Source organism: Candoia aspera, chromosome 3 (genome assembly GCF_035149785.1).
Source record: "Candoia aspera isolate rCanAsp1 chromosome 3, rCanAsp1.hap2, whole genome shotgun sequence".
NCBI lineage: Eukaryota > Metazoa > Chordata > Lepidosauria > Squamata > Boidae > Candoia > Candoia aspera.
In genome coordinates, this window is record NC_086155.1 from 121,716,549 (window position 1) to 121,740,646 (window position 24,098).

At 37.2% G+C, this 24,098-nt stretch overlaps 1 protein-coding gene across 1 annotated transcript in view; it reads right to left on the bottom strand.

Moving 5' to 3' along the window:
- Positions 1–1,002: 1,002 nt before the first annotated feature.
- GALNT12 (polypeptide N-acetylgalactosaminyltransferase 12) overlaps positions 1,003–24,098 on the bottom strand; it is a 30,612-nt gene continuing 7,516 nt past the window's right edge. Inside the window, exons 4-10 of the mRNA XM_063298741.1 lie at positions 21,673–21,858; positions 12,645–12,762; positions 8,092–8,268; positions 6,846–6,977; positions 4,258–4,371; positions 2,298–2,453; positions 1,003–1,485 (exon numbers count right to left, since the gene is read on the bottom strand). Of these exons, the coding sequence (XP_063154811.1) occupies positions 1,348–1,485; positions 2,298–2,453; positions 4,258–4,371; positions 6,846–6,977; positions 8,092–8,268; positions 12,645–12,762; positions 21,673–21,858 (1,021 nt within the window). The 3' untranslated portion in view covers positions 1,003–1,347. The remainder of the gene's footprint in view (positions 1,486–2,297; positions 2,454–4,257; positions 4,372–6,845; positions 6,978–8,091; positions 8,269–12,644; positions 12,763–21,672; positions 21,859–24,098) is intronic.

Consider the following 24,098-nt stretch of genomic DNA (forward strand, 5'->3'; position numbering starts at 1 on the left):
GACTTGACAGGCTGGCACCATGACTGGTATAGTTCTAGCTACCAGCTTCCAAATATTCCTGTGAATGGCTAAAGCAGATCCTACCTTCTGCATGTGTTAATGTCAACAAAATCAGGATATCAGTATTTTCAATGTCAGTAAAACTAGATCAGCAAAACTGGGAAGCTAGAGCTCGTCAGGGAATGAGAACTAGGTTCTGAAGCCAAGTGAAGCGACTTGATACAAAATACAAACCATTCAAAGGGCACATTCTGAAGTCCACTGGAGTGACCACAGCATTCCTTTTCAAAACATTTAACTACATCTTCTGAAATAAAGCATGCTGCTAGATGCATTTGCCTTAGTGCTTCGAAGAGGGGCACCTTGCGAAGTGCCCCTTCAAATGCTTCTGCAAATTTTTTTTTGTCCTGTTAAAAAATATTGGCACACAGAATCATTATTTTTTAGAAATTGGCACTCAATTAGTAATGGGGGAGAATTTTCATTAAGCCTTTAACTGAGCCAATACACCCTTCCTAGATCAACATGTGTTAATCTAGAACAATTATTTTTCAAAATGCACACTTTTCCAATATTTTTAATGTAGTTCTTAGCCAAAAGTACATTAAAATGCATTAGGGAAAGTCGTATATTAATATGTAAGGGAAAATGGTGTGCACAAATATTTTTTATGGATGTTTTTAAGACTGATATGGAAATTGGAAATAGGATTGACTTATGACAGAATATCTGTAAAACTGACCTGAACCAGAAACCCAGTGATTCAGTCATCCTTACTTCCAATTCATTTATTGTTTTAAGTTAAAAGGTTTAGAACTAAGTGATTACTCATTGTGTCCTATTATATGATATGTTGAGTTCATATTTAATGATACTATAATGATCTATCTTTAGAATAAATACTACCTGAATTCTCTGCATGCAGTTCCAGTGTACTATTTTTAGATACATCAAAAAACAAAGTGATATAGTCTTTTATATTATAATCATTTCACAGCAAAATTTGTCCTTATATTTTTCTTTTAATGTCTCAGTCACCAACACTAAACACTTTAGAAAAAAATAAATATTTAAATTATCAAATTTAAGTGCCACCACCTGCATTTTATTATCATGCCTCTAAGATGTTTCTAAAATATAAAAGAAATTTGGAGGATCATATAGCTGCCAAAAATAGATTTTCAATGCAGAAAAGTCCATAATAACTACATATGGATTTCAATGCCTGCTGGTATTCCAGAAGAATGGGTTGAAGATAATATAGTTCTTCATATAAAAAATTATTAAACAGTTGCTTGCTTCAGATCCAGAGATTATCTTGATCAACCATAAAATTAGATTTCTGTATCAACTCCTCTCTATAAAAAACCATTTCTGGTGTGCTGAATTGGAACATGGTCGTAACAAAGGTGCTGGATATCCATTCTCTACATCAGGTTCCGCTTGCAGACACTTCTGGGTCTGCATATGCATTAAAGTTCCATCCTACAAAACAACAAATAGTATTTTATAATTTCTGGTAAAGATAGAGTACAATAGCCTTAGATTTGGAGATGCAATTCAGAGGTAAGAACATTCACTCATATGGTTAAGTACTACATTTTTGCAGTATTTTTCCCTGAAATGTGTAAAAAGCTGTCAATATAACCTTACAGTGATTACAAGTTGTCAAAGCTACAGATGCCTTTCTTGGCTACATCCCAAGAATATGGAATTTATCAATGCATCAAGAGTTGCATAAGAGTAATCAAAATAAGAATTATACAGTAGACAATTGAAAGGGGGATTGTCAATATCTGAAGTAGGACTTTTTTGAAACAAGGCAAGAAAGCAAATTTTCAAGCAATTTAAACATTTAATCTTTTTTTTAAAAACAGTTGCTTATTTATTTCTATTTTTTTCCTTTTGCTTTAAAAAGTATTTACTACATATAGTGCTTGAAGTTGCTAACCCAGCAATTTAATGTATATAGTCTGGTAACAAACTTTATAGTTGTATTTCTCATTGCTGTTGCTGTCATTGTTATTTTGGAGGGTTTAATAAAGCAAAACAAAAACAGTATTTTTAAAAACAGAAATGTCTGTTTTTTGAGGTAGAAATGTCAATGGTTGCAGAAAAGATGGGAAAAATAGGATGGAGGAACACAAGGCACTGAAGCACCCACCCCAAGAAGCAATGGGCAGAAGTACCCTTTTAGTATGAACCAAGAGGTGCCATTCAATATGAACCTCTACTGTTTTAATAGCCCATCTTCACTGCAGCTCAGACTTTTTGTTAACAAATCTTACTATTCTTACCTCTCTAAGGGTAAATTTCTGATTTTCAGGAATATTTTGGATACTGTCTTCACACAAGTACATTTTCAAAAAATCAGTTCCTGGATCAACAGCTGCACAGACTTCTGGATGATGGGTATTATAACGTATTTCATTGTGGGAGGTGTACTCAAAAAACTGTTAATCCCAAAATTTTAGAAAAGGGTAAGTAAATCTCAAAGTTTAACAGGCTATGCATTTCTATAACCAGAAGCACTGGAAACACAAGGGAGAGTAAAAGTATAAAAAGCCACATCTAGACCAAGTCTGAAATCCTTCAGATAATAATTACAGTGACATTCATTTATTTGTTTGTTTGTTTGAAAATTTTATATGGCCACCTCTATTATATAAAACAAAACTACAAATAATGAAAATACAAGATTAAAACTCGAACATCATCAGCACCATAATGGTACCCTCTCCAAAAATATGAAAAATGCCCAGCTCACCTCTCATCCTTACCCAACAACTGAAGGAAGAGCAGGTCTTTTGGTAGGCAAGGAAGGTAGGGGCCCTCCAGTTCTAAGGGGAAAGGCTGTGCCATAGGGTAGGCACAGCTACAGAAAAGACTTACTTCCTAGGTCCTACCAGATGACAACACTTAACAGAAGGGACCTGGAGCAAGCCCATCCTATCCAATATAGTAGGACGGGTACATGCTCTCAGAGAGAGGCAATCCCTCAAATAACCTGGCCTTGTGCCATACACGGTTTTAAAGGTGATAACCAGCTCCTTGAATTGCACCTGTAAAGGAACTAGGAGCCAGTGCAGCTTCAGCAGTAGTATCGTAAGACTAGTGTAAGGTGAACTGTGGGGCACCCAGAATTGCTTGTACCACTGCATTCTGAATCAGCTGAAATTGATGGGTGGTCTTCAAGGGAAGCCCCATGAACAGTGCATGGCAATAATCCAAAAAAGAAGTGACTAGGTGATGAGTGACAATAAACAAACAAATGTCTTCAGATCCAGGAATGGGTGGAATTGGTATCCAAGATGAATTTCTGCATGGGTGTGATGGATTTCGGGCCAGAGGAAGGAGGGAGCGCATTCCAAGGAGAAGACGCTGCCAGTCCAGGAGGGCCCCCAGTTGCACACCAACTCTGTCTGGGGGAGTGCACCCCATCAAGAGTTAATGATGACAACTCTCCAGATCCAGGGGACCCAAAAACCCAAAGTGACTCTGTCTTGCTAGGTTTTCTGTGCCAGCACTGCTCTTAATAAGCTGGGTCAGGTCCACGGTTGCCACGGTGGCTATAAACTCCCACTCCAGGCACAGAGAAGGCAGGTTGAAGTCCCCCAGAACTATCCATCTAGGGAACTCCACTGCCAACTCAGCCACAGGCAGAGATGTCACTACACCACAGGGAGGGAGGGAGGGAGGCAACCAGCAGCCCCAACTGACCCTTAGGGCCCAATTTCATAAGCAGGGGCTCACATCCAACTATGTTTGGGGCAGCACCCCAAAAGGCTACTAGAGACTCCCAGATGACAACAACCACATCCCCAACCTTGGAGTATTTTTAAAATTATTTGCCTTATCATATGAAAAATCTTCTTATAAAATAGTATTTCTTTCAGTAATAATAGTTCTTTATTTGTACTCTGCCTATCCCTGCTATTGTTTTGTGAAATGCTGGCTTCAGTAATTTTCAGCCTTCTCAAGCGGACCTTTGGGGCAGAATTTATGAGGACCTGATCAAATCCACTAAGAACAAACTTAGCCCCAACTTCCCAATACATGTGCATACCCAGAAGGTTCTTTGAACTTCTATTTAATTCTGGAAAGGGTTATGATGCAAGACTAGGTTTAATATAGGAGCTTATGCTCAAATCTGAGGAGGTTAGTATACAGTTAGATTAGGAGAAACAGCAGGACCACGCATTTAGAAGGAGAAAACTATTATCTGACACTTCAACAGAAATGAAAGTAGTATCTTACCTGATTTTGTCCCATGCCATGACACGGATATAATATGACTTTCTGTCCTGTTATTTCATGGTCGCTGGGAGGATTGTAATCGAAGCAATAATTTACCATCCCTCTATTTTTCAGCTAAGAGGCAACAAAATGCCATTAAAATACATCATCTCACAATCCAAACAACCCACCACTTATTGTGTTTGAGACAGAGACAGAGAGAAGTATAAGGTTCCCAATATAACTGCCTATTGAAATGTTGTAAATTATTATTGTATAACTTGCTCATTCTAGTTCTAGGTTCCTTGTATAAGAATATATTATTATCATTATTATTATCATCATTATTGTTATTATTATTATGAATTACAACTTTATGCTCATTGAGAATATATCCATGACTTAGGCAATACTTTGCTAGGAAAGTACTGTGCTGTAAACATAGTATTTCCCACTAAAAACCACTGCAGCATGAGCTGATCTTTTATTTATACTGAACTCAAAATGTCAGCCCCAAGAGCTATATAAAAGCAAGAATAATTTTCCCTTCAAGAAAATTTACAGTATCATCATAAGCACAGAACTTCACAACACGAGGATCTGCCAAGAACTGATAAAACTAATAGGGAAAAGGAACAGTAATATTAAGTGTGCCTGGATAAGAGCCTTTCAGCAAGATGAAAGACACCCCTGAAAAAATGGGTGGTGACCTTCTTGGTACGCAGCAACAGGCAAACCATTGTAGCCAGTTATATAGCCTACAACTGAATTTGATCAGTTGGACAAATATGACTTAGGGCAAATTTGTAAGTATGTTCACTCACTGTGGTCCAGATTTTCTTTTCCTATGCATGAATCATTTAGGTAGGCATAGACACAAGGGAGTAATTCCCAGGAAAATACCTTTCCTTTTAAAGGAGAGAATCATCCCTATGTCAGTATCAGAAATTATTTTAAATGGACCTTCAAATGTGAACCTATATCCAACAAGTGTTACATATGTCTTTATATAGTGGCCAGTAGGAAAGGACACGCTCAGCAAGCGTGCCATGAGATCTTCTTATACGTCCCCTCTGAAACAGCAGAGGGGAAAACTCCAGGTGTACCAATGTAAAAGTCCTCTTTGGGACTTTTCATGAGATACTCTGCCAGCACTACAGCGTATCTCCAGTTCTCAAGACAGAACAGATTAGGCACCCTTGCTAGATTGGACTACCATTCAGTGACTAACGATTGCGCAATGAAGTAGAAGCTTTTTCGTATCTCACAGAGGGCAGGCATGACAGAGAAAATGTGCTAATTTCATCAATAATATCTTCTTCCATGAGAAGAAACCGACATCAGGAGTTGTGGCGTGTGTGGGTATGTGTGAACCTACATCCTTTAAGGAAGGATGACTGTGAGCAGGCAGACCTATGTGCTTCAGTACAGAACAATTACTGGGAGGCACTGTGGTCTTACTTGTGGCCAGGATCTGGCTGTTTGCTGCTGAAAATAGGATGCTGCACTAGGCTGGGAACAAAAGCTGTTTTTATTCTTTCCAGCCTAACAAAAAGTTGGATCAAAGGTTATGTGAAGGGGGTTTGGACTGTTATTTGTCCTCCTTGTCAGCAGGATAGCTATCTTAAAGGGAAAAAAAGGCACAGGACCAAATCCAGAAAAAAATCCTCCTATGAAAGAGGCAGGCGGGCAGCAGTTCAGAATGCTGCCAGCTACTCCATTCTGAAGCCCTCCTGCTGGTCACATGACTCAAGAGTGGATCTACTCTGAAGTGGTTAGAAAGAATCCAGAAGGCATGCCCTATACCAGGGTTCTCCAAAGTGATCAGTATTGACCCTCAAGGGTCGATGGGACTATCTAGGCAGTCAGTATTGTTGTCGTTATTACTTATTTATTTGTAGTACTATTAAAGTAGTATTTATTAAATTATTTTTATATAATAAATGCTTGTGGGTCAATAAACAATCTGAAACTTCATGAAGGGGTTGATGAGCTAAATAATTTGGGGACTCCTGCTCTACACACTCTCCCTACTTTAGGTTTAAAATGTACTATATGTGAATCTATCAATTACACCACCCTCATCAACATTTAGAACTTATATACTTTATAGAAGCTCTAAAGCAATAGTTAGAATTATTATCCTAATGGAGATCAGTTACTGAGGGATGGTGACTTACCTAAGGCTACTTAGCATGTTAATGGCAGAAGTGAGATTATAACTGAGGACCTTTTGGCTATTGTCAGAATTTATTTATTTATATTTATAGTCATTTATTTGTACCGTGCACCATTGTAAAGGCACAGAAAAAGAAATAAAAGAGAAGTTTTTTCTTAAGCGCCCACAATAAAAACTTTCCCAGAAAATCAGTATAGCGTATAAAAGCAACAAACTTTCCAAGTTGTTTTTGGCACAGAGATACCTCTTCTATTGTGCCAGCTTAAGCAACTCTGCAAAAGTATTTTTGGGCGGCTAAAATCCATCTACCCAATAATATCATTTGCAATTCTCAATACTCTTTGTTCAAGTGATCCTACCTGTCTATCTTGAAGGACTATGAAAGCTTGGAACTTACTGAGATTTCCTTAAAAAGTAGTGTTTCACTTACCATCCCAAAGAAGCCAGGTCTGTCCTCTGGCACATGAAGTTCAGGATAAATATTCTCTAAATACCATTTAAAAGCCTTGCATTTTAGCTTATCTCGAAGCAGTTGTCTTTCTGTCACATCTCCGTAAGGTTCCTAAAGTTAAAACCCAGCGTAAAATTTCAAGAGAACAAGTTATATATTCCAGAGAAGCAAATGGGACCCTAATACAGTGAATTTTGCATTGAGTATGTCACATTTGTGCAATTTATAAATTATTAAGCTGGAGATAGCCCACTAGCCGTACGTTAAAGAAATTAGCCTAGTCAGCAGTTATTTGAGTAAATACATTAGCATTAAATTTTACTCTCAGAACTGCAGTCATTGGAATTATAATTTTGTCATCAAATTATTTACATTACTGTGCATGTTATTCATTAAAAAGCAGCCTATCATTTTTTAGCTTTCCAAGTAAGCCTTAAAAAAGATGGCATACTTTAAGCAGTTGATTCATTAAAGTCAATGCAACTCTTAAGACTGGCATAACTTTTTTCTAGCTTTGTGCAGAAATCAGAAAAACAACAGGCTGCTTTAGCAAGCAAGGCCACCCTACTGTGAGGTCCAAAGAACTTCTCATGAATCATTTTCCATACACAAACAGCCTTGCTACTCACAAGGATTATTTTTGTTCAAAAGGGCGACATTTTAATGTATTTATTCCTCTGGAATATTACCACCTTTGTTGAATAGACTAACAACATTTCAATCAGTGGTCAGTATATAATATGGTAGGAAAAAAATGCATTAAGGCAAATCAAATTGAATACCAAATGCTAAGAAATGTATTTTTTAAAAATTAAGTTATCTAAGCAAATTTCATACTCTTAGTTTGAAATATTTATTCTGCCCTTTCTATTATTTCATATAATTCATTCCAATTATGCAAAATCAGCCTTGGAAGGTTTAGCTACCTCACCAGCTTCAAAAAATTTAGGAGTTGTTTTTTCTTACATATACAAGCTTATCTTTAAAATTATAAGGGCTAGAAACTGCTGTTCTGCATTCCTGCAAAACATCAGCATACGCAGCTTTCTGCCAGTAATATTTTTCTGCACTCATCCTGCAAATTTTCAGCATATGCACTGTTCTCTTTGTTATTTTGTCGTTTTTTTTTAGCTTTGCCCTTTTATATTCTGAGATTCTAAATTTAGGCTCTCAGCTTCTCCAGGAATTTATCTATCTTCTGTAGTTATGCCTACAGTAAACTTACCAAGCGTGCATGTGGATTCCTGTGGTAGTAAAGTTCTTTGTACGAATCCATCCATACTTCTGCAGCCCGGACAGAGTTAGCTAAAGCTTTTGCCCGTGAATATGGAGCTTGCTTTGGAAAAACATGCCCTACATGAGAACAAGGATGGATTTCAAGACTTCCTCCACATTGCCAGATCTAAGAACAAAATCAGAAAGCAGATCTGTTATATATGCATAACTGTGCATCATTGTGGCATGCCTTCACCTTGGTGGTAGCTGTTCAAGAAAGTACTGTATCTCTGTGGTCTGGAAAACTGATCCTGTTCCTACCCTACTTCATTTCATCAACTCAAGGAATATACAGTGGTCCAAAAGTCCTAGACTTCTGGGACACCTTGTATATATGCATTTGACTACAGACATTAAGTATCATGCACCAACACTCTCAACTAATTATTCCATTATTTAAAAATTGATAACCCTATCCAGACAATATCATGAATAATGTTGGTAACACTGCATGCTGGTATTTCCTATTCTTGGATTTTTTTCCTCATGGGTTTTGTACATGTCAGTTTTTAAGTGAGATACAGTATGTAGTACAGGTAGTCCTTGGGGTACGACAGCAATTGGGACCGGGACTGCTGTTGCTAAGCGATGCAATCGTAAAGCATGACATCATGTGACTGCATTACTTAGCAACAATCCTGGCAGTCCTGGTTGCCGTCGTAACCCCAAGGCATGTGGGTCGTTAAGTGGGAAGCGTCAGGAGTCCCAAGTAAGGAGTGCAGGGTTGCCCCGGGGGTGGGAATGCTCTGGGGGGTGGGGGAGGCCAGGAGAGGGCTTGGAAGGCCTGGCGCAGGCCATGTGTGAGCGCAGGAAGGCTGTGGGAACTTACCAGAGAGACTTGCGACCTTCCCTGCCCATTTCTCCATTGAATTTGCTTGTGAGAAGTGGGCAGGAAAGGTTGCAAATGGTGATCACATGACTGTGGGATGCTGCAGCTGCCGTAAGGGCAAGCCAGTTGCCAAGCACCCAAATTGCCATCACATGACCATGGGGGCACTGCAACAGCTGGAACTTTGAGGACTGGTCATAAATACCACTCATTCAGCACCACTGCAACTTCGGTTGCTGAATTAGTGGTTGGTAAGTGAGAACTACCTGTATACATGCTGCTTTTAACATAATTAAAACTAGCCTTGAAAGGAAAACACAGGAGACATGGGCAGAATCATTTACAGGTAGTCCTCATTTAACAACCACAATTGGGACTGGCAACACTGTCACTACGCAACATGGTCATTACATAAAACACCACATGACTGCGCTGGACTACATGAATTCCGCTGCGGTCGTAAGCCAATCATTCGCAATCATTAGACGAGACATCACGTGACCACGACTGGCGATTTTACTGCCAGCTTCTCCATAGACTTTGCTTGTGGGAAGCTGACTGTGAAGCTCACAAATGGCAATCACATGACTAGGGAAGCTGCAACAGTCACTAGTTCAAGGACTGGTTGTAATGATAGTTTTCAGCACTGTTGTAACTTTGAATGGTCACTAAACAGGGCAGTCGTTAACTAAGGACTACCTGTATAATCTTTACAAAGAATGCATTAAGTAACTTAGCGATCAGAACTGCACATACAAGTCAACAGGTGATCAGGCTTCTGGTGGGAATGGCGAACTGAACAGCTGTGCCCGCGGGTTCAGTGGGTGGAGCTGACAACGCAGTAACTTTTTTCAGGCTCAGGCAGGTTTGCCTGAAACCCAGAAACGTTCTCCAGCTCAGCCTGGAATCATCCCACCTGTCCTCTGGACGGCTGCTTGCAGCCAAAAGATTGCAAACAGTGTTTGCGTTGGACTGGTAAGAGCCAGCTGGGAGGTGGGGACATCATCATTTTCCAAGCCATGCTGTAGCCTTAAAGGGGCACTAAGACCGGCCACCCCATTTCTAAATCACCAATTTGTTTTTTGTTTTGTTTTTTAGTATACGTACCCTGAGAGGCTTTCTACAGTGAGAAGCTGGCTCTCTTGGTGCTTAACATTATTTTTGGGATTACTTTTTAATTTTTTTTTAAGTTTTGGATTTCGTTTTCCTTCCAAATATAAAGGAGGATTGAGAATAAACAATTGTCTTCCTGTTATTACTTTTGAATTAAATTTGATGATATTTTCCTACACGTTGAATTGGCTGATTTGAACCTTCAGCTTTCTGTTTTCACTTTCCCTTGAGAACTGTCTGCTATCTCACTCTCACTTTATGTAAACACACTCTGGAACTCTTCCGTATCTTCGACTTTCGCTGGTTAAGCTCCTGGGGGCGCCATAATCTACTGTGTGAGACAGGGAGGATTTCAGACAGATTCTTTCTGACTTCCACCAAGATTTTAAACAGATTTCTTCTAACTTCTATCAAGCTTTTATGCAAGATATCCAGGACATGGTGGAAAACATGAGATCTAAAATGTGTCATCAGGTTGGGGATGTGGTGGATGAAACTGAGGAATTTAAGAGCAACAGAAAGGGTTTTTTTGAGACTGAGATTGGAATTTTTATCAAGATGCTGGATGAAGATTGTATAGTGGAGTTGGAGAGTCTAACAGAGTGATCTGCAAGCCATAAGTAAAATTGACTTTCTGGTGGAATGCCATGAAAAGAACCTGGAATCTTTGAGGCAGGCAGTTGGGCTGTTTGATTATTTCAAGAGGAAAGCTCTGCGCACGTTGTGGGGTTATGTAACTGCTCTGGTTTATTTTGAAGTGGGATAAGGGTTGAAGAATGTTCATCTGGTTTGCTTGAAGGATTTGATGGATGCTATTTGCTTTTAAAGATTTGGATTTCCTGTTTTGAATTGTCTTTGTTTTTTTGGGTTTATTGAGATTAAAATTATTAAAACTGTTGTATTAGGGTTAAAGAATGTTATCTGGTTTGCTTTAAGGATTTGATTAATGTTATTCCCTTTTAAAGATAGGGAATTACTGTTTTGAATTGTTTCTGTTTTTTGGGTTTATTAAGATTGGGATTATTAAAATTGTTATATTATTAAGTATAATAGCAGTCAATTTATGTGCTTTTTAATTTGATTCTTATTATAGTAGAAATGAATAGAATAGTGGTAGGAAGGGAATAATTAAATAGGTGTTATCTTCTGGAGGGGAGAAAGATGTTTAGGAGGTTTATATGAGCTTTTTTTTCTTTATTTTAATATAAGGGGGAGGAATAACTGTACTTAGTGATTTCTATTATGTGTTAAAGTGGAATGATTTACAGAAATAATGTGATTTAATATAGAGTAAGAGATTGATTATGGAAATTTTTGTATATCCTTACTGTTAAAAGTCGGAAGCCACATCTTTTTGTAAATTTGAAAATTTTTTCTCTTGTGTTTCCGAATCTTTTTAGTTTTTTTCTTTCTTTGCAGTTTGTAGTTTTTTGGTAGTTTTTATTCTTCTTTTGAAACTTAATAAAATTTGCTATGAAAAAAAGAACTGCACATACAAGTCAATAGGTGATCATGAAGATAAAGGAGATAGGAGAAGTTGCCAGGCATTTTACAATATTAAATATTAATTAGCTAATGTGTGCATCAGATGCATTCAATTAGATGTTATCTAAATTTCAAAGAGTATCAAATTAAACCTGTAACAGACTGAAGAGTTATAGTATGCATTAGTTTTTCTTTGAAACAAGATGAAATATAATTTCTTAAGCACTTAAGCACTCCATATTGAAGTTCTATAAGAGAAAACATCTAGACAAGCATTTCCCTCAATATGTGCAACTAGATTTGTGAATATCAGGGCTTAGCGTAGATGCAAGTAGAAATTGAAAGCTTTTGATGACTTTCCTGCTCAATATAAGATTTCAAGGAGCCTGGGACATTGGGCAATGCTTAATTTTTTGTATTCCTTCCCATAGTTTTAGCAGAAAAAGCCCTCAAATTCAAAACTTCTAACTCTGGTATTTTGAGATTCTGTTCTGTTCTCCCCTCTTTGTTTGGGAATTACAAATATTTTGCCATAAACCTAAATTATTCACCTATGGTCAAGTTCGATCAAATTTCACACTACCTAAGGAGCTTCACTTATTATGAATTACAAACACTTGTGTCTGGATATTACATTATGTAATAGGAAGTCTGCTATACAGTATTTATATTCCATTAATTTTAAATATGGATGATGTGCATCTATCACAGAGTTTGGAAAGAGTAGAACTGGGAGAATATTTTTACACTGATTAAATTGGAAGGACTGGCAGGAGCCAAATAAAACTGCTTTGATAGTCATGCTAAGCCTGTTGATCAACAAATAACCAATGACCTATTTAGACTACTAAAGTAAGATGTTATAGCTGCTTAGTTCTAGGTAGCAGAGGCAGAATAAATACTTGAACCAAACTTGAAAATTCATTAACAAGAAGGAACTGTCTTATTAACATGTTAGACTATATCACACCTTATCTTCTTTGAAAGAATTCCCTTTGTTAAGAAGACACACAGAATGAAGTGAGGCAAGGTGAAGAGGGATTGATTCTGGCAAGATTTCCAATATCATTACTTACCCGAAATGAAAATTCAAGGTTTTCCCCTCCCCAGACTTCCATGCCTGTGTCATAAGAGCCAAGATAGCTAAAATAATTCTTATTCACAGCAAAGAGTCCACCGGCCATAGTTGGAGACCTAACAGAGAAAACATGACTCCAGAATTAGTTGACACACCATTTCTCTTTACCAGGTTAGTATCACATATGAATCCATGTGTAAATACTATCCTCAGTGGTATAATATGAAGAGTACATCTATTTAACAAAATCTGATTGCTCAGTAGCTCAGAATGAAATAACAAATAGTCATGTTTTATTCAGAAAATAGGAAGGAAGCCTGGCAAGGCAAGCTTTGGTCGAAAATCATTCTGAAATTACATTATGCAGTTGCTAAATCATTTGTGATAGAATTCTTTAATAAGCTCTGGGATTTATTTTTCAGTTAGTAAATCTAAGTTGTTTAATATATGAAATGGGTAAAGCAGAAGTGAAGAAACTGGCCCTCAAAATATTGCTGAACAACATCTCTCAGCAGTCACCACACATGATAGCTGGACTACTTCTGGACAGAAGTAGGTATAGTAGCTCAACAGCAATCAAAAGGCTACAGTTTACTCATCCCTGGAGTAAGAATTACAAGGTATAAATGTGAAACGTGTAAAAATGCCTTTTATATATAAATGATGTATATATTCAAATTCTAATGATCCTCCAAGCAAATTAGGAAAAAGTAAATATGGCATTTTCCAGGACAATTTATAAGCAGTAACATGATAAAAATGATTTGGCAGGCTTTGGTGAAGCAGAGACACTTTTAAAAGAGAAAATGTACAGAAAACTGAAAAAGGAAGATCAGATTATCAAACTACATGTATTAATTTATTACTTAGTTATATTCCCATTCCTCTGGAGAAGTGTTTCTTAAACTATTTTCTGTGGAAGAACAGTGTTTCCTTGAAGATTTGAAGGTTTTCTGCAGACTAAAAATAAATAAATAATGCAACATTGGAAGATAATATCAGTTTTTAATTGAAAAGACAGTTAAAACCTTCTACTTTTTTTCAACATCTATTTCTGAAAATGATTTTCAGCACTCACCACAACCAAGACTAAATATCAAAATAGGCAGAGGCTGAGTATTATGCTGACTCTAAGACTTTCTTTAACAGAACATATGATTGCTCAAGAAATATGCCATCGTGTGTAAGCTCATACATCCTATTAAAATTTATAATTGATTCATTTACTATTCACCAATTATAATGGTTATAAATTATACTTAATGTATAATTCATGTAATTTATTATAAACCTCCTAATGTATACAGTGAGAGACAAAGTACTGCAAAGGACCTAGAATAGACTATATGGTTTATCCATTCCTTTTTTTTTTACCAGCCGCTAAAATAATCATTTGTTTTCATGACTGCACATAATGTTATGTTTTATTTTATAGAAAAGTATGGTTTTTTTTATAAAACTACAAAGTAAATTTTTACAAAAGCTTTATGAGGTTAGGTGGGATTAGAACGCTTCAATGTGCATATTATGAGTGATTGGGGAATTTAACCTACAATCTTCTTGGACCTAATAATCATACTAGCCATACAAGGAAAAAAGAGAAAAGTAATACTTTTATGTACCTTAATTTAAAAAAAAACAACATGATGGGGATGAAAAAGCAGGAGAACTAATAAAACGGATTTATTTTGATCTTTGCAAAAATGAAAGCAGTCCTGAACATCAATTCCAGCAAGATCTTGAAACATTATCAAGATTACTGAGATTTACAAATCACACATATACTCCAAGAAAATCATCATACATCACATTTAAAACTTAAGCTCCTGAATCCATATTTTAATAGTATATTTCAAAAACCTAATACACATACATACATACATATGTATAAACTTCATGTTTATCAATACTTTAAAACATTTGGCAATTCTTCATATCTGAATTTATTTTGAACTCAAGACAATTTTTTGAAAGTCAGAAAAGTTCCAAAATCCCAAATGTTCCAAAATCTTTGTGGTTAGCACTTTTAGTATCTTGTTACTGCTTGCAACTTTCCTTGGCCTGAGAATTTCTTGTTTCTAAATTATTATAGCTGAGCTTATCATTTTTGTTTTCCCTGGAAGATGTATTTGGGTAAGGAGATTATTGTCCCTCCAAAATGTCATAAGCTACAATAATTTAAGAACAAAAACAAATTAATAATAAAGAGATAATACCAGAGGCTTTTTGAAGTCTGCTGGCATCACCTCCTCCCACAGAGAGGGGTAGACAGTCTCCTAGACCCTTGTTCTCTGAAGGGGCCAGGAAGGACAGAAATCATACTCTCTCAGCCCAAACCATCTCACACGGTGGTTGTTGTGGGGAAAATAGGAGGCAAGAACATTATTTATGCTGCCTTGAATTGCACAAATAAAGACAGGATATAAATCTAATAAATAAAAAATAAATAAATGCTGGAAAACATCCTATCCACTATATCGGTGTCCACAGGCAAGAAGTGTGTCACCCAGTCACCTTATCAGACCCTACCAATGAAGAGTCAAGATTTTGGCAAAATGTTGCATTGAATGATTACAGTGGCCAAACAAGACATCACCCAGCTTAACTTTCCCTAAATGGGAGCTTATAAACCCAAACAAGTCCACAGACTGATAGTCTATCAACGGAATAAGGAATAAGTAAAGCCACTTCTCCTGCCTTACTGCCATACGTAGCCCTGAATTTGGGCTTGCCCCATGCTCTGTTTGTTTTTCATCTTCCTCCATCAACATTCCAGTGTAACAGTTACCACTTTCTTGGATCTGCACTGTAAACCAAGGGGCTAATTTATTGAGAGCGTGAACTGCATCCTGTTGCAGTGACTATCCAGGCAACTGCCTACCAAATCACTGCGAAAATCCCTAAACACCTTGTGGAATCCATCCAGATCTACAGAGGCCATAAAATGCTGAGCCCTCTTGAATTCACCCCTGAATGCAAGGGGAGTCAAGCACCCACCCTAAGCCCAAATCCAGCAGCTTGGGAAAGGATCCTGCTGGGTAGAAAAATCCTTAACTTGACCCTACAGCCCAGCTTAATATACCAGCATCCACACCCCATGAATGTACTGTATTTATGAATAAACATGTATACATACATATATATGAGTGTTTGTATATATATATGTATATATACATACACACAGACACACAAACAAATTTTAAGAGAATTACAACTCTTGAAACTGTATAGATATGATGATAATCTATTAGGAATTACTTTATTGGTAGAACTAAAAAACAGACAAAATTTGAATAATATTTAAAATATTATCTTCACTGCTGTTTAATTTTAAGCCAACACTGTTTCCTATACTGTTAAATATTTTATTTAAAATTATGTGAATATATAGCACTGTTCTTCAAAAAATATTCCTAACTAGTAACCAAATTGGAGCATGTGATCAATTCTGCTGCAGAATATATTCAGCTGAAACAGTCTTACCTCAAAAATCATGTTTCTAATCCTAAGAAGTCTTCTGTCTTCCCATTCCTTGAACTATCCAAGGAAAACATCTATTAAATTATTAACCTGCTTCTGGATCAGATAGGCAAGAATCCAGTCTGCCAAAGGCTGTAGATGTGCCAACATATAATTTTAGATTAGGAAATGCCCCACTTCCATTCCTTTAAAGTTATATTGTGTTTGAATATTAACATTGCTTGTCCTTTCACTGAAACAAGGAGAGATGTTGAATAGGAAATAAAAAGTCATCTAAGACTACTCAGTAGAAGATATCTCAAAACATGAAAATTTTGTTATTTCCAGGACTAAATTTTTACTTATTTCTCCCTGAATATAGAAGTGGATTTAACTCTAAGTAATCAACATCATGAGAGGCAAGAGATCTTACAGATTTATCAATTTATTGTTTTACAAATAATTACTGATTATGGACTTTTTTTTCCTAAATGAGGGCCAAAGATTTATTTTGGCAAAGGGCCACACTACTGCTTTCTCTATTCTGGGGAATCTCAAAGTTCAGAAAGTGACATGGAAGTGACAGTGGAAAGTTACCAATGGAAAAGGAACTTCAATTTTTGGCTTTCATTTTGCTTAGATTTGTGGTGATGTAATGGTATGAGGGAATGACCTTGGGAGACAGAAAGAAGAGCCTCAGGCTAAACAACCATTATGCAACAGTTACCTCAGTTCACAGAAGCAGAGGGAGCGTGGGAAGCATTTCAGAAGGGACCCTCCCTAGTTTTCTGGAGAGTAAAAGGAAAGGAGGGGAGGAATGCTTTCAGACTTGCAAGATTCTGTTCATGTAACCTTACAATAAAAACAGAGCTAGTATTCATTGTTATGCTTCTTGTCTGGACTATCTTGAAGGGCTAACAGATAGGTTCTGGATAGAGTTATATTTTTATTTAAATGAAATTTGAATGAACAAACTATAATACTGTGAACTTTTAGGAGATTGTAGGAGCCACAAAAATAGGGCTGGGGCCACATACAGTTGCCCATCCCTAATATACAGGAAGTGAACCCTAATACATTTTGCTTTTGACTCATTTATTCTACACCTAGAAACCACACTGGTTGAGTAACATTTTTACTTACTAGTTCTATTAAACCAAACATACCAATTGTAGGAAATGCCATCTTAGCTTTAGACTTAGTGTTACATTTTATTGTCTATAATATATCCTGAATTACTTTTTCACAGTATCTGACCTATTTCATAAGTAAACTATATTTCTAAAGCATGAGAGAAAATAAATCATTTGCCATAAGCTGTATTGATGCTGAACAGAGAACTACGTATTCAAACATAGTGAAATAAAGGAGGACAAAATTAAATTAGAGCTTATCAGCAGTAAGCAATTATTAACAGCACAGTGTTCAGTGGCAGAAACTGTGTACAATGATCCATCATTCTGACAAGGAAATACCATTTTTAAGAATAATTCGCCTGAGAAATATTACAATGAGTTCTAATCTTCAGCTACCAGTGTCTGAAGGATAATTTGACAGGTTTTAAAAATTCTTTTTATTTCAATTCACAACAACTTCCCACTACCTTAGTATCTCTACAGTATATGCTTATATGAAAAACCATGAATGAGGATGGCTGGAGCAAAGCTACCTTTCCCCCTTATGTTTTCAGAAATGTCTAGAAAAACCTAACAGGGAACATTTGTTAACTAACTTGCCAAATGAGCTGGGAAGTTAGGTTGCTTAATCATTAGATCTGTTCATAGATAAGTGTCCCAATACACCTTTACAAGCCTTCTAACCGCCTCTGAAAACTATTTTTATTCAATTTAGTTCTAATCCTTAGGGAAAGTACCGCAACGTTTTTCACATTATGCAAGAGCATAAAAAGTGCAAAACGCAAGTGCTACCTCCAAGAACTGGCTTAAAGAAAGGATTCCAGCCAGTCATGTCAAGCAGTTATTCTCTCTGATAGTTGATCTAAGTTTCATAAGTGGTAGACTGAAATGCTTTTACTCAATTCTATTGAGTGCTGAATACATTCAATTACTGACTGTACTGGGGTGAATAAATGAAATTAAATAATAAGGTTATGCTGCTGATCAGTAGGAAATCATGGGCTGGAATTGGGGTTAAGCTTGCTCTGCACAGTGCTCCACTTCCCTGGAAGCAAAGGACTGTAGAAATTCATTTTTCCTAGGATTTAAGCCCAATTCTCCAAAGCCCTGAGAGAACTGGATCTAGTAAGACAAAATTGGCAGAGAAAGTACAGTCACATCAATACACTTCTTTGATTTTATAACTCAGCTTTATTTTTGCTGTCATTCTCTGTCCCTCTCATTCTTTGTTTGTCTTCTCACTTTATTTACAGACCTACCACTCATGGACCTTGCTGCAAGCAACCTTATTTTGTTGCATTTAACAAAAGAAAAATCCTTTATAACTACGGTGTTGGTAGTACCACACATTCCAAACTTGCTGGGAGCCTATCCCCCTAGCAAAAGAGAAAAGTAGAATCACTTATTTAAAAGTTCAGTCCTGGAGAAATGTGAACTTCCTGTTCTATTCTATCCAGATACCAGGTGAGGGAAATACCTACTCCCTTAGACATAGAAGGCCAAACAGAAATTGCTGCTTTTTCTCATAATATGTTAATAACCAAATCTTAGTGCCTAAACCAGCTTCATATTTATATTATATTAACGATTCCCAAATTCAGGAAAGCCCCATCTCTAGCTCGATTTAATGCCCTCCCCACAGCTATTTTGGAAGGGAAATAAGGAAAACCCCATATGAAACTTGATATTGCCCCTTGACACGGGTGTCACAGAAACCACGGCCCATGTTCTTTTGTACTGTCAGTTCTACTGGGACATTAGCCACCAGTTGATTACCCCCCTCCCCCCTTTATTTAAATTCCCCGGGCACTCTGAGGACTTTTACTTGCATTATCTGTTAAATAACCAAGATAAATGTATTTCTCTGAAAGTAGCAAAATTCAGCTACATTATGTGTAAGCTTCGCTCATAAACGGTTGCCAACAGTTGTTGATATTCAGGGATAATTTTGCTTTGTTTGTTTTATAGAATGTATTTTTACTGGTCAATGATCGAAATAAAGTTTCTTTCTGTCTACTCCCCACTCAAGAACAGCCACCTGCCTGCATGAAACTCTATCCAGGACCCCAGGACCAGGGAAGAGGGGTGATAGGGTAAAGATCCTATGAAGGAATCTCCAGACTTGTGTTGGCATTGTGAAAAGCCTCTTCCTTCTTACTGCACATAGATTAACCATTTTTAGCATAAAGACAAAAGTAGGCCATGGGGCAAGAAGATAGCAAATTAATTTAACAAGCAGATTGGAAATACTGTTTCATCAATTCTCACTTCCACGCAATAAACAGCACAGAAGCACATTTTTCTACTCAGTGATTTTGACAAACATCCTTTCACCACAACAGACCACATACTATTGATTACCTTTCTATCCATATACTATATTACATGTCTTAAGATTTCTCCATCCATGTCCTCATCTTTAGTAAGCATTTTACCAAGGGATACAAATTCATATTCTTGCTCTTTGTCAAGCCCCACACAGTTGCACAAGATCAAGGAACCAAAAATTATACAGACTTTGGTAAGGTGCCTTAAATGCTAGTATTATGGGAAAATACAGAATCTTAGAAACTGAAAGAGGAATTTCCAACTCTTAATGAATTCATTAAGGCAGAGTCTCTTGGAACATTTTGAATTGAATGGTGTTCCCCGCAGTAACATATGGCTGCGAGAGCTGGACCATAAGGAAGGCTGAGAGAAGGAAGATAGATGCTTTTGAACTGTGGTGTTGGAGGAAAATTCTGAGAGTGCCTTGGACTGCCAGAAGATCAAACCAGTCCATACTCCAGGAAATCAAGCCAGACTGCTCACTTGAGGGAATGATATTAAAGGCCAAACTGAAATACTTTGGCCACCTAATGAAAAGACAGGACACCCTGGAGAAGATGCTGATGCTGGGGAGAGTGGAGGGCAAAAGGAAGAGGGGCCGACCAAGGGCAAGGTGGGTGGATGATATTCTAGAGGTGACGGACTTGTCCCTGGGGGAGCTGGGGGTGTTGACGACCGACAGGAAGCTCTGGCGTGGGCTGGTCCATGAAGTTACGAGGAGTCGGAAGCAACTAAACAAATAAACAACACAAGCAACAGAGTCTCTTGGAACATTTTGAATTGTTTCTCCCCAGATTTCTCCTAGTTTGGTGAGTACCCAAGTTAGCTGATGAGTATTTTACAATGTTGAATGCAAATACCAATTGTTATGAGAATATCTTATGAGTAAAATGTACTAGCTAAAGGGTTTTGCAATCACCTAGAAACACAACATCAGAGGACTGAAAGCCAATGGGATAGTTTCCCAAAAATCTAAGACCTTTTGGGCACTGGTGTCTTGATAAGACTCAGGCATGAATGCAGTAGGTATATTAGATGTGGATTACTCTCCTGAGTCCAAAGACTGAACATTTCATCAGCTGAGAACACTGAATATAAGTGAACAGGAGCTGAGGGACTTAGCACAGGAACAGAACAGATCAGACTTGCAAGAAAGAAATGCAGAAGCAGAAAGATCAAGTCCTAAGGGAAAAGTTGCTGAAGTCACTCTTAGCATCAGGAGACCAGTGGAAAGCAATGTAATCTGAGGACAAATCAAATCTCACCAAAGCAAGATGAGGCAGAAGAATCCTGAGAAGTTGGCACAAAGAAATTTCTTATACAAAAAACATCAGGCAGGGAAAAGAATCTTTGTAAATCTGTTTCCCATGAGAAAGCCTTCACGTCTACAAAGAGATCTTCATGGATTCTGTATTTGTGTCAAATGGGAAGAAGAATAAGAATTAAAGGAAAGGATTTTTGTGGGAAATTCCATAAAGAATTAGGGAGAGGGAACTGGCCTGTAGAACCAGATGTAGCAAGAAAAGATTTGTTAATTGCCCCATTAACAATTCCAGAACGTTATGCCTTTAAGTAATAGTTAAAAAGCTATGAATAACCTCTGATGCTATTACTAAAATCCACATTGTTTATTCCAATTATTAGTGCTGATCACACAAACTAATAGTAGTAATGGAACAACTAGGCCAAACTGGGCAAAAAATAAGTTAAATGTTTTTTTTTAATTTGTTCAATCATGTCCGATTCTTGGAGTCTCCCTGGACAACTCCCTGCAGTTTTCTTGGCAAGGTTTTCAGAAGTGGTTTGCCATTGCCTCCTTCCTAGGGCTGAGGGAGGGGAGAGCCCAAGGTCACCCAGCTGGCTTTGTGCCTAAGGCTGGACTAAAACTCCTGGTCTCCCGGTCTCTAGCCTGATGCCTTAACCACTACACCAAACTGGCTCTAAGTAAAACATAGCGAGGGCAAACAATCACAGGTCTGATTTTTAAAATAAAATTGCTAGTATGACAATCTAGCATGACAGTATTGGGTTCAGTTATTATTCATCCCGACGGGTTTATCATGATATAATTCAATTTCAAACAGAACTGAAAATCAACGTAACCTGATAACATCAGTCTTGGATCTTCGACGTTGCTGCTCCCGCTCTGGTATCACATGCCAAGTAAAGACCAGTCTCCAGTCAAATCCACCAATCTGTGGCTCTCCAGCATTTCCCAAGTATTCGAAAGTGTTCCAGTCAATCACATCAATCACAGGACAGACGACAGCTGTTGGCTCTTCTTTAATTCTATGCATGTTTACAAAGAAATATTGTTTGTATCCTAATGGTAGAAACTAAGAATGTTGAAAAGGATTGTAAAACACCATTAGCACAAGTATCCTTTTTCTACAGTAGTTTTCAGTTTTCCAAACTATTGCAGACATTTTATAATATTTTCCTAATAATTAAAGAAGTACTTAACCAATTTCTATCTTCAAAGTAACTAGTACAAAGATGCTTATGTCCAAAAGGTGCATTTGGACTGCACTCCCCAAAATTCCATCCAGCATAATTCCAAACAGATTTAGGTTGGGGGGAGACTAGCATATAGCATGAAAGAATAATTCTTGTGTATATTTTATTTTTTGTATATATTGTGTATATTTTCTGTGTATATTTTAATTTTTCTCAGCATTTCCAAGTATTTTTCCTAAGTATTCAATAGTTTTGGGGAAAAAACCACCACTCTCCATGGTGTAAGAAACCTTACATGTTTATTGTACCCCCCCATTGGGTTGGTCAAATAACATGCAAAGGTTTTCAAAACAGCTGAGTATATGGAGCCTCACGGCCTGCATAAGGAACTATGGAAAGAGATGAAGAATTATGTTTGCCCTTACACCCTCACACACAGCTGCTCTCATTAATAAAGGTGAAGGATAATTAAATATTACCTTCCATCCACTATTACATTGAGAATTTGACTTCAGTGCTATTGCAAGAGGCAAACAAGCATACATGTGCACATATTCTTTCAGCCAAGACTGAATAAACTTCACCTGTTATTTGTCTGCTGACATCAGCAGATCAGTTCAAAACTCTCAATTATCCCCTCTCTAAACTCTTCTATTTTACAGTTTACCCAAGGCATCTTACTACATAATCTGAGAGACTGGTTCTAGTCTAATTAAATACAACTGTGCATGTGTAATTAGTATCATACGTTCTAGCAATAAGTTTGGGTATGTTAAGCGGCTTAAACAAAGGACACAAAACCATCAGCAAATATATGAATGCCTGCAGGAGAGTGACAAGCAGAAAGCTTGTAACAGCCACGCTGTGTAAAAGGAAGGCAAACATAATACACTACTGCTGGTGATTTGAGGTTTTTTTTTAATTTAGTCATCCCACCATAGGTTTTTTTCTCCTTCTGAATCCAACAGAGCAGCCAATGTGACAAAGGGAACAACTCATCAAGATTTTAAATTTTAGAGGCAAAAATAATGTGGAATATTATTTCTCACTGACCGTTGCCTCTCTTCATCAAATAAATCAAGCTGGATCCAAAAAAAAAAAGAAACTTGTCAACCAATGTCCTCAGGTTTCACTTGGAAGATAAAACCATTATATTATGGATTACAGTAATTTGCTTTGCAGTAAATGAACTAATTAATAACTCAAACAGGTGCAAACAAAAACAAAAATGGAAGGAAATAAGTTATTTAGGTTCTGTCGCTATACATTTATTATGATTTTTATAATCATCTTTAAAAAAAAAAGATGAAAGGGATGAAAATTTGGAACAGATAAAATGAAACAAAGCTGAAGAATAATAGAACTTTCATCAATCCTAGCATTCACAAGCACTAAGGCTCATGTTACTCACTCTCCAGTCCAAGCAACTTCAAGGGTTCAGTGGCCACTCCTCCTGACGGTGCCTGTCAGTGAAATGGCCATACTCCCAGCAAGCTGCAGACTAACTGCCAAACAACCAAAGACAAAGATGAAGGACACAAAGGAGGAAAAAGAAGATGGAAGTCACAGATGGTGAAGAAAGAAGACCAAGTGAACTTGTATTTTATTAAAAGGATCCAAGCAGTTGTATTGGATTAAATTATGCATCTAGAATGCAAAAATCTGTAGCAGTATCTCAATAAGAACAGATTGGTTATCTTTTTAACTTCTCTCCCAATTTTTACTAGATAGCTGAAAGCAGCAGGTACAATTATTTCCAACATCAGGGTCTTATATTCTATCAAAAAATTATTTGCTTCCTGACCATTTCATTTTATACAAAGTTAACACTACTCTACAGCCTCTTTCCAGCTCATTTCTAATTCCAGCTCATTTTGTACAAGAACTCTATTTAAACAATAAGTCAATAAATCCTGCAGTTCTCAATCCCTCCTCAAGCTTGCAGTCAATTCATTTAAGTGAAGTTTGCACTGAGGGAGCAACAACAGCAACTTTAAAAAGGCATTTGGGCCAAACATGTACTTGCGTGGCATAAACCACCACATAGCACTATGTAGTTTGTGAACTGATAT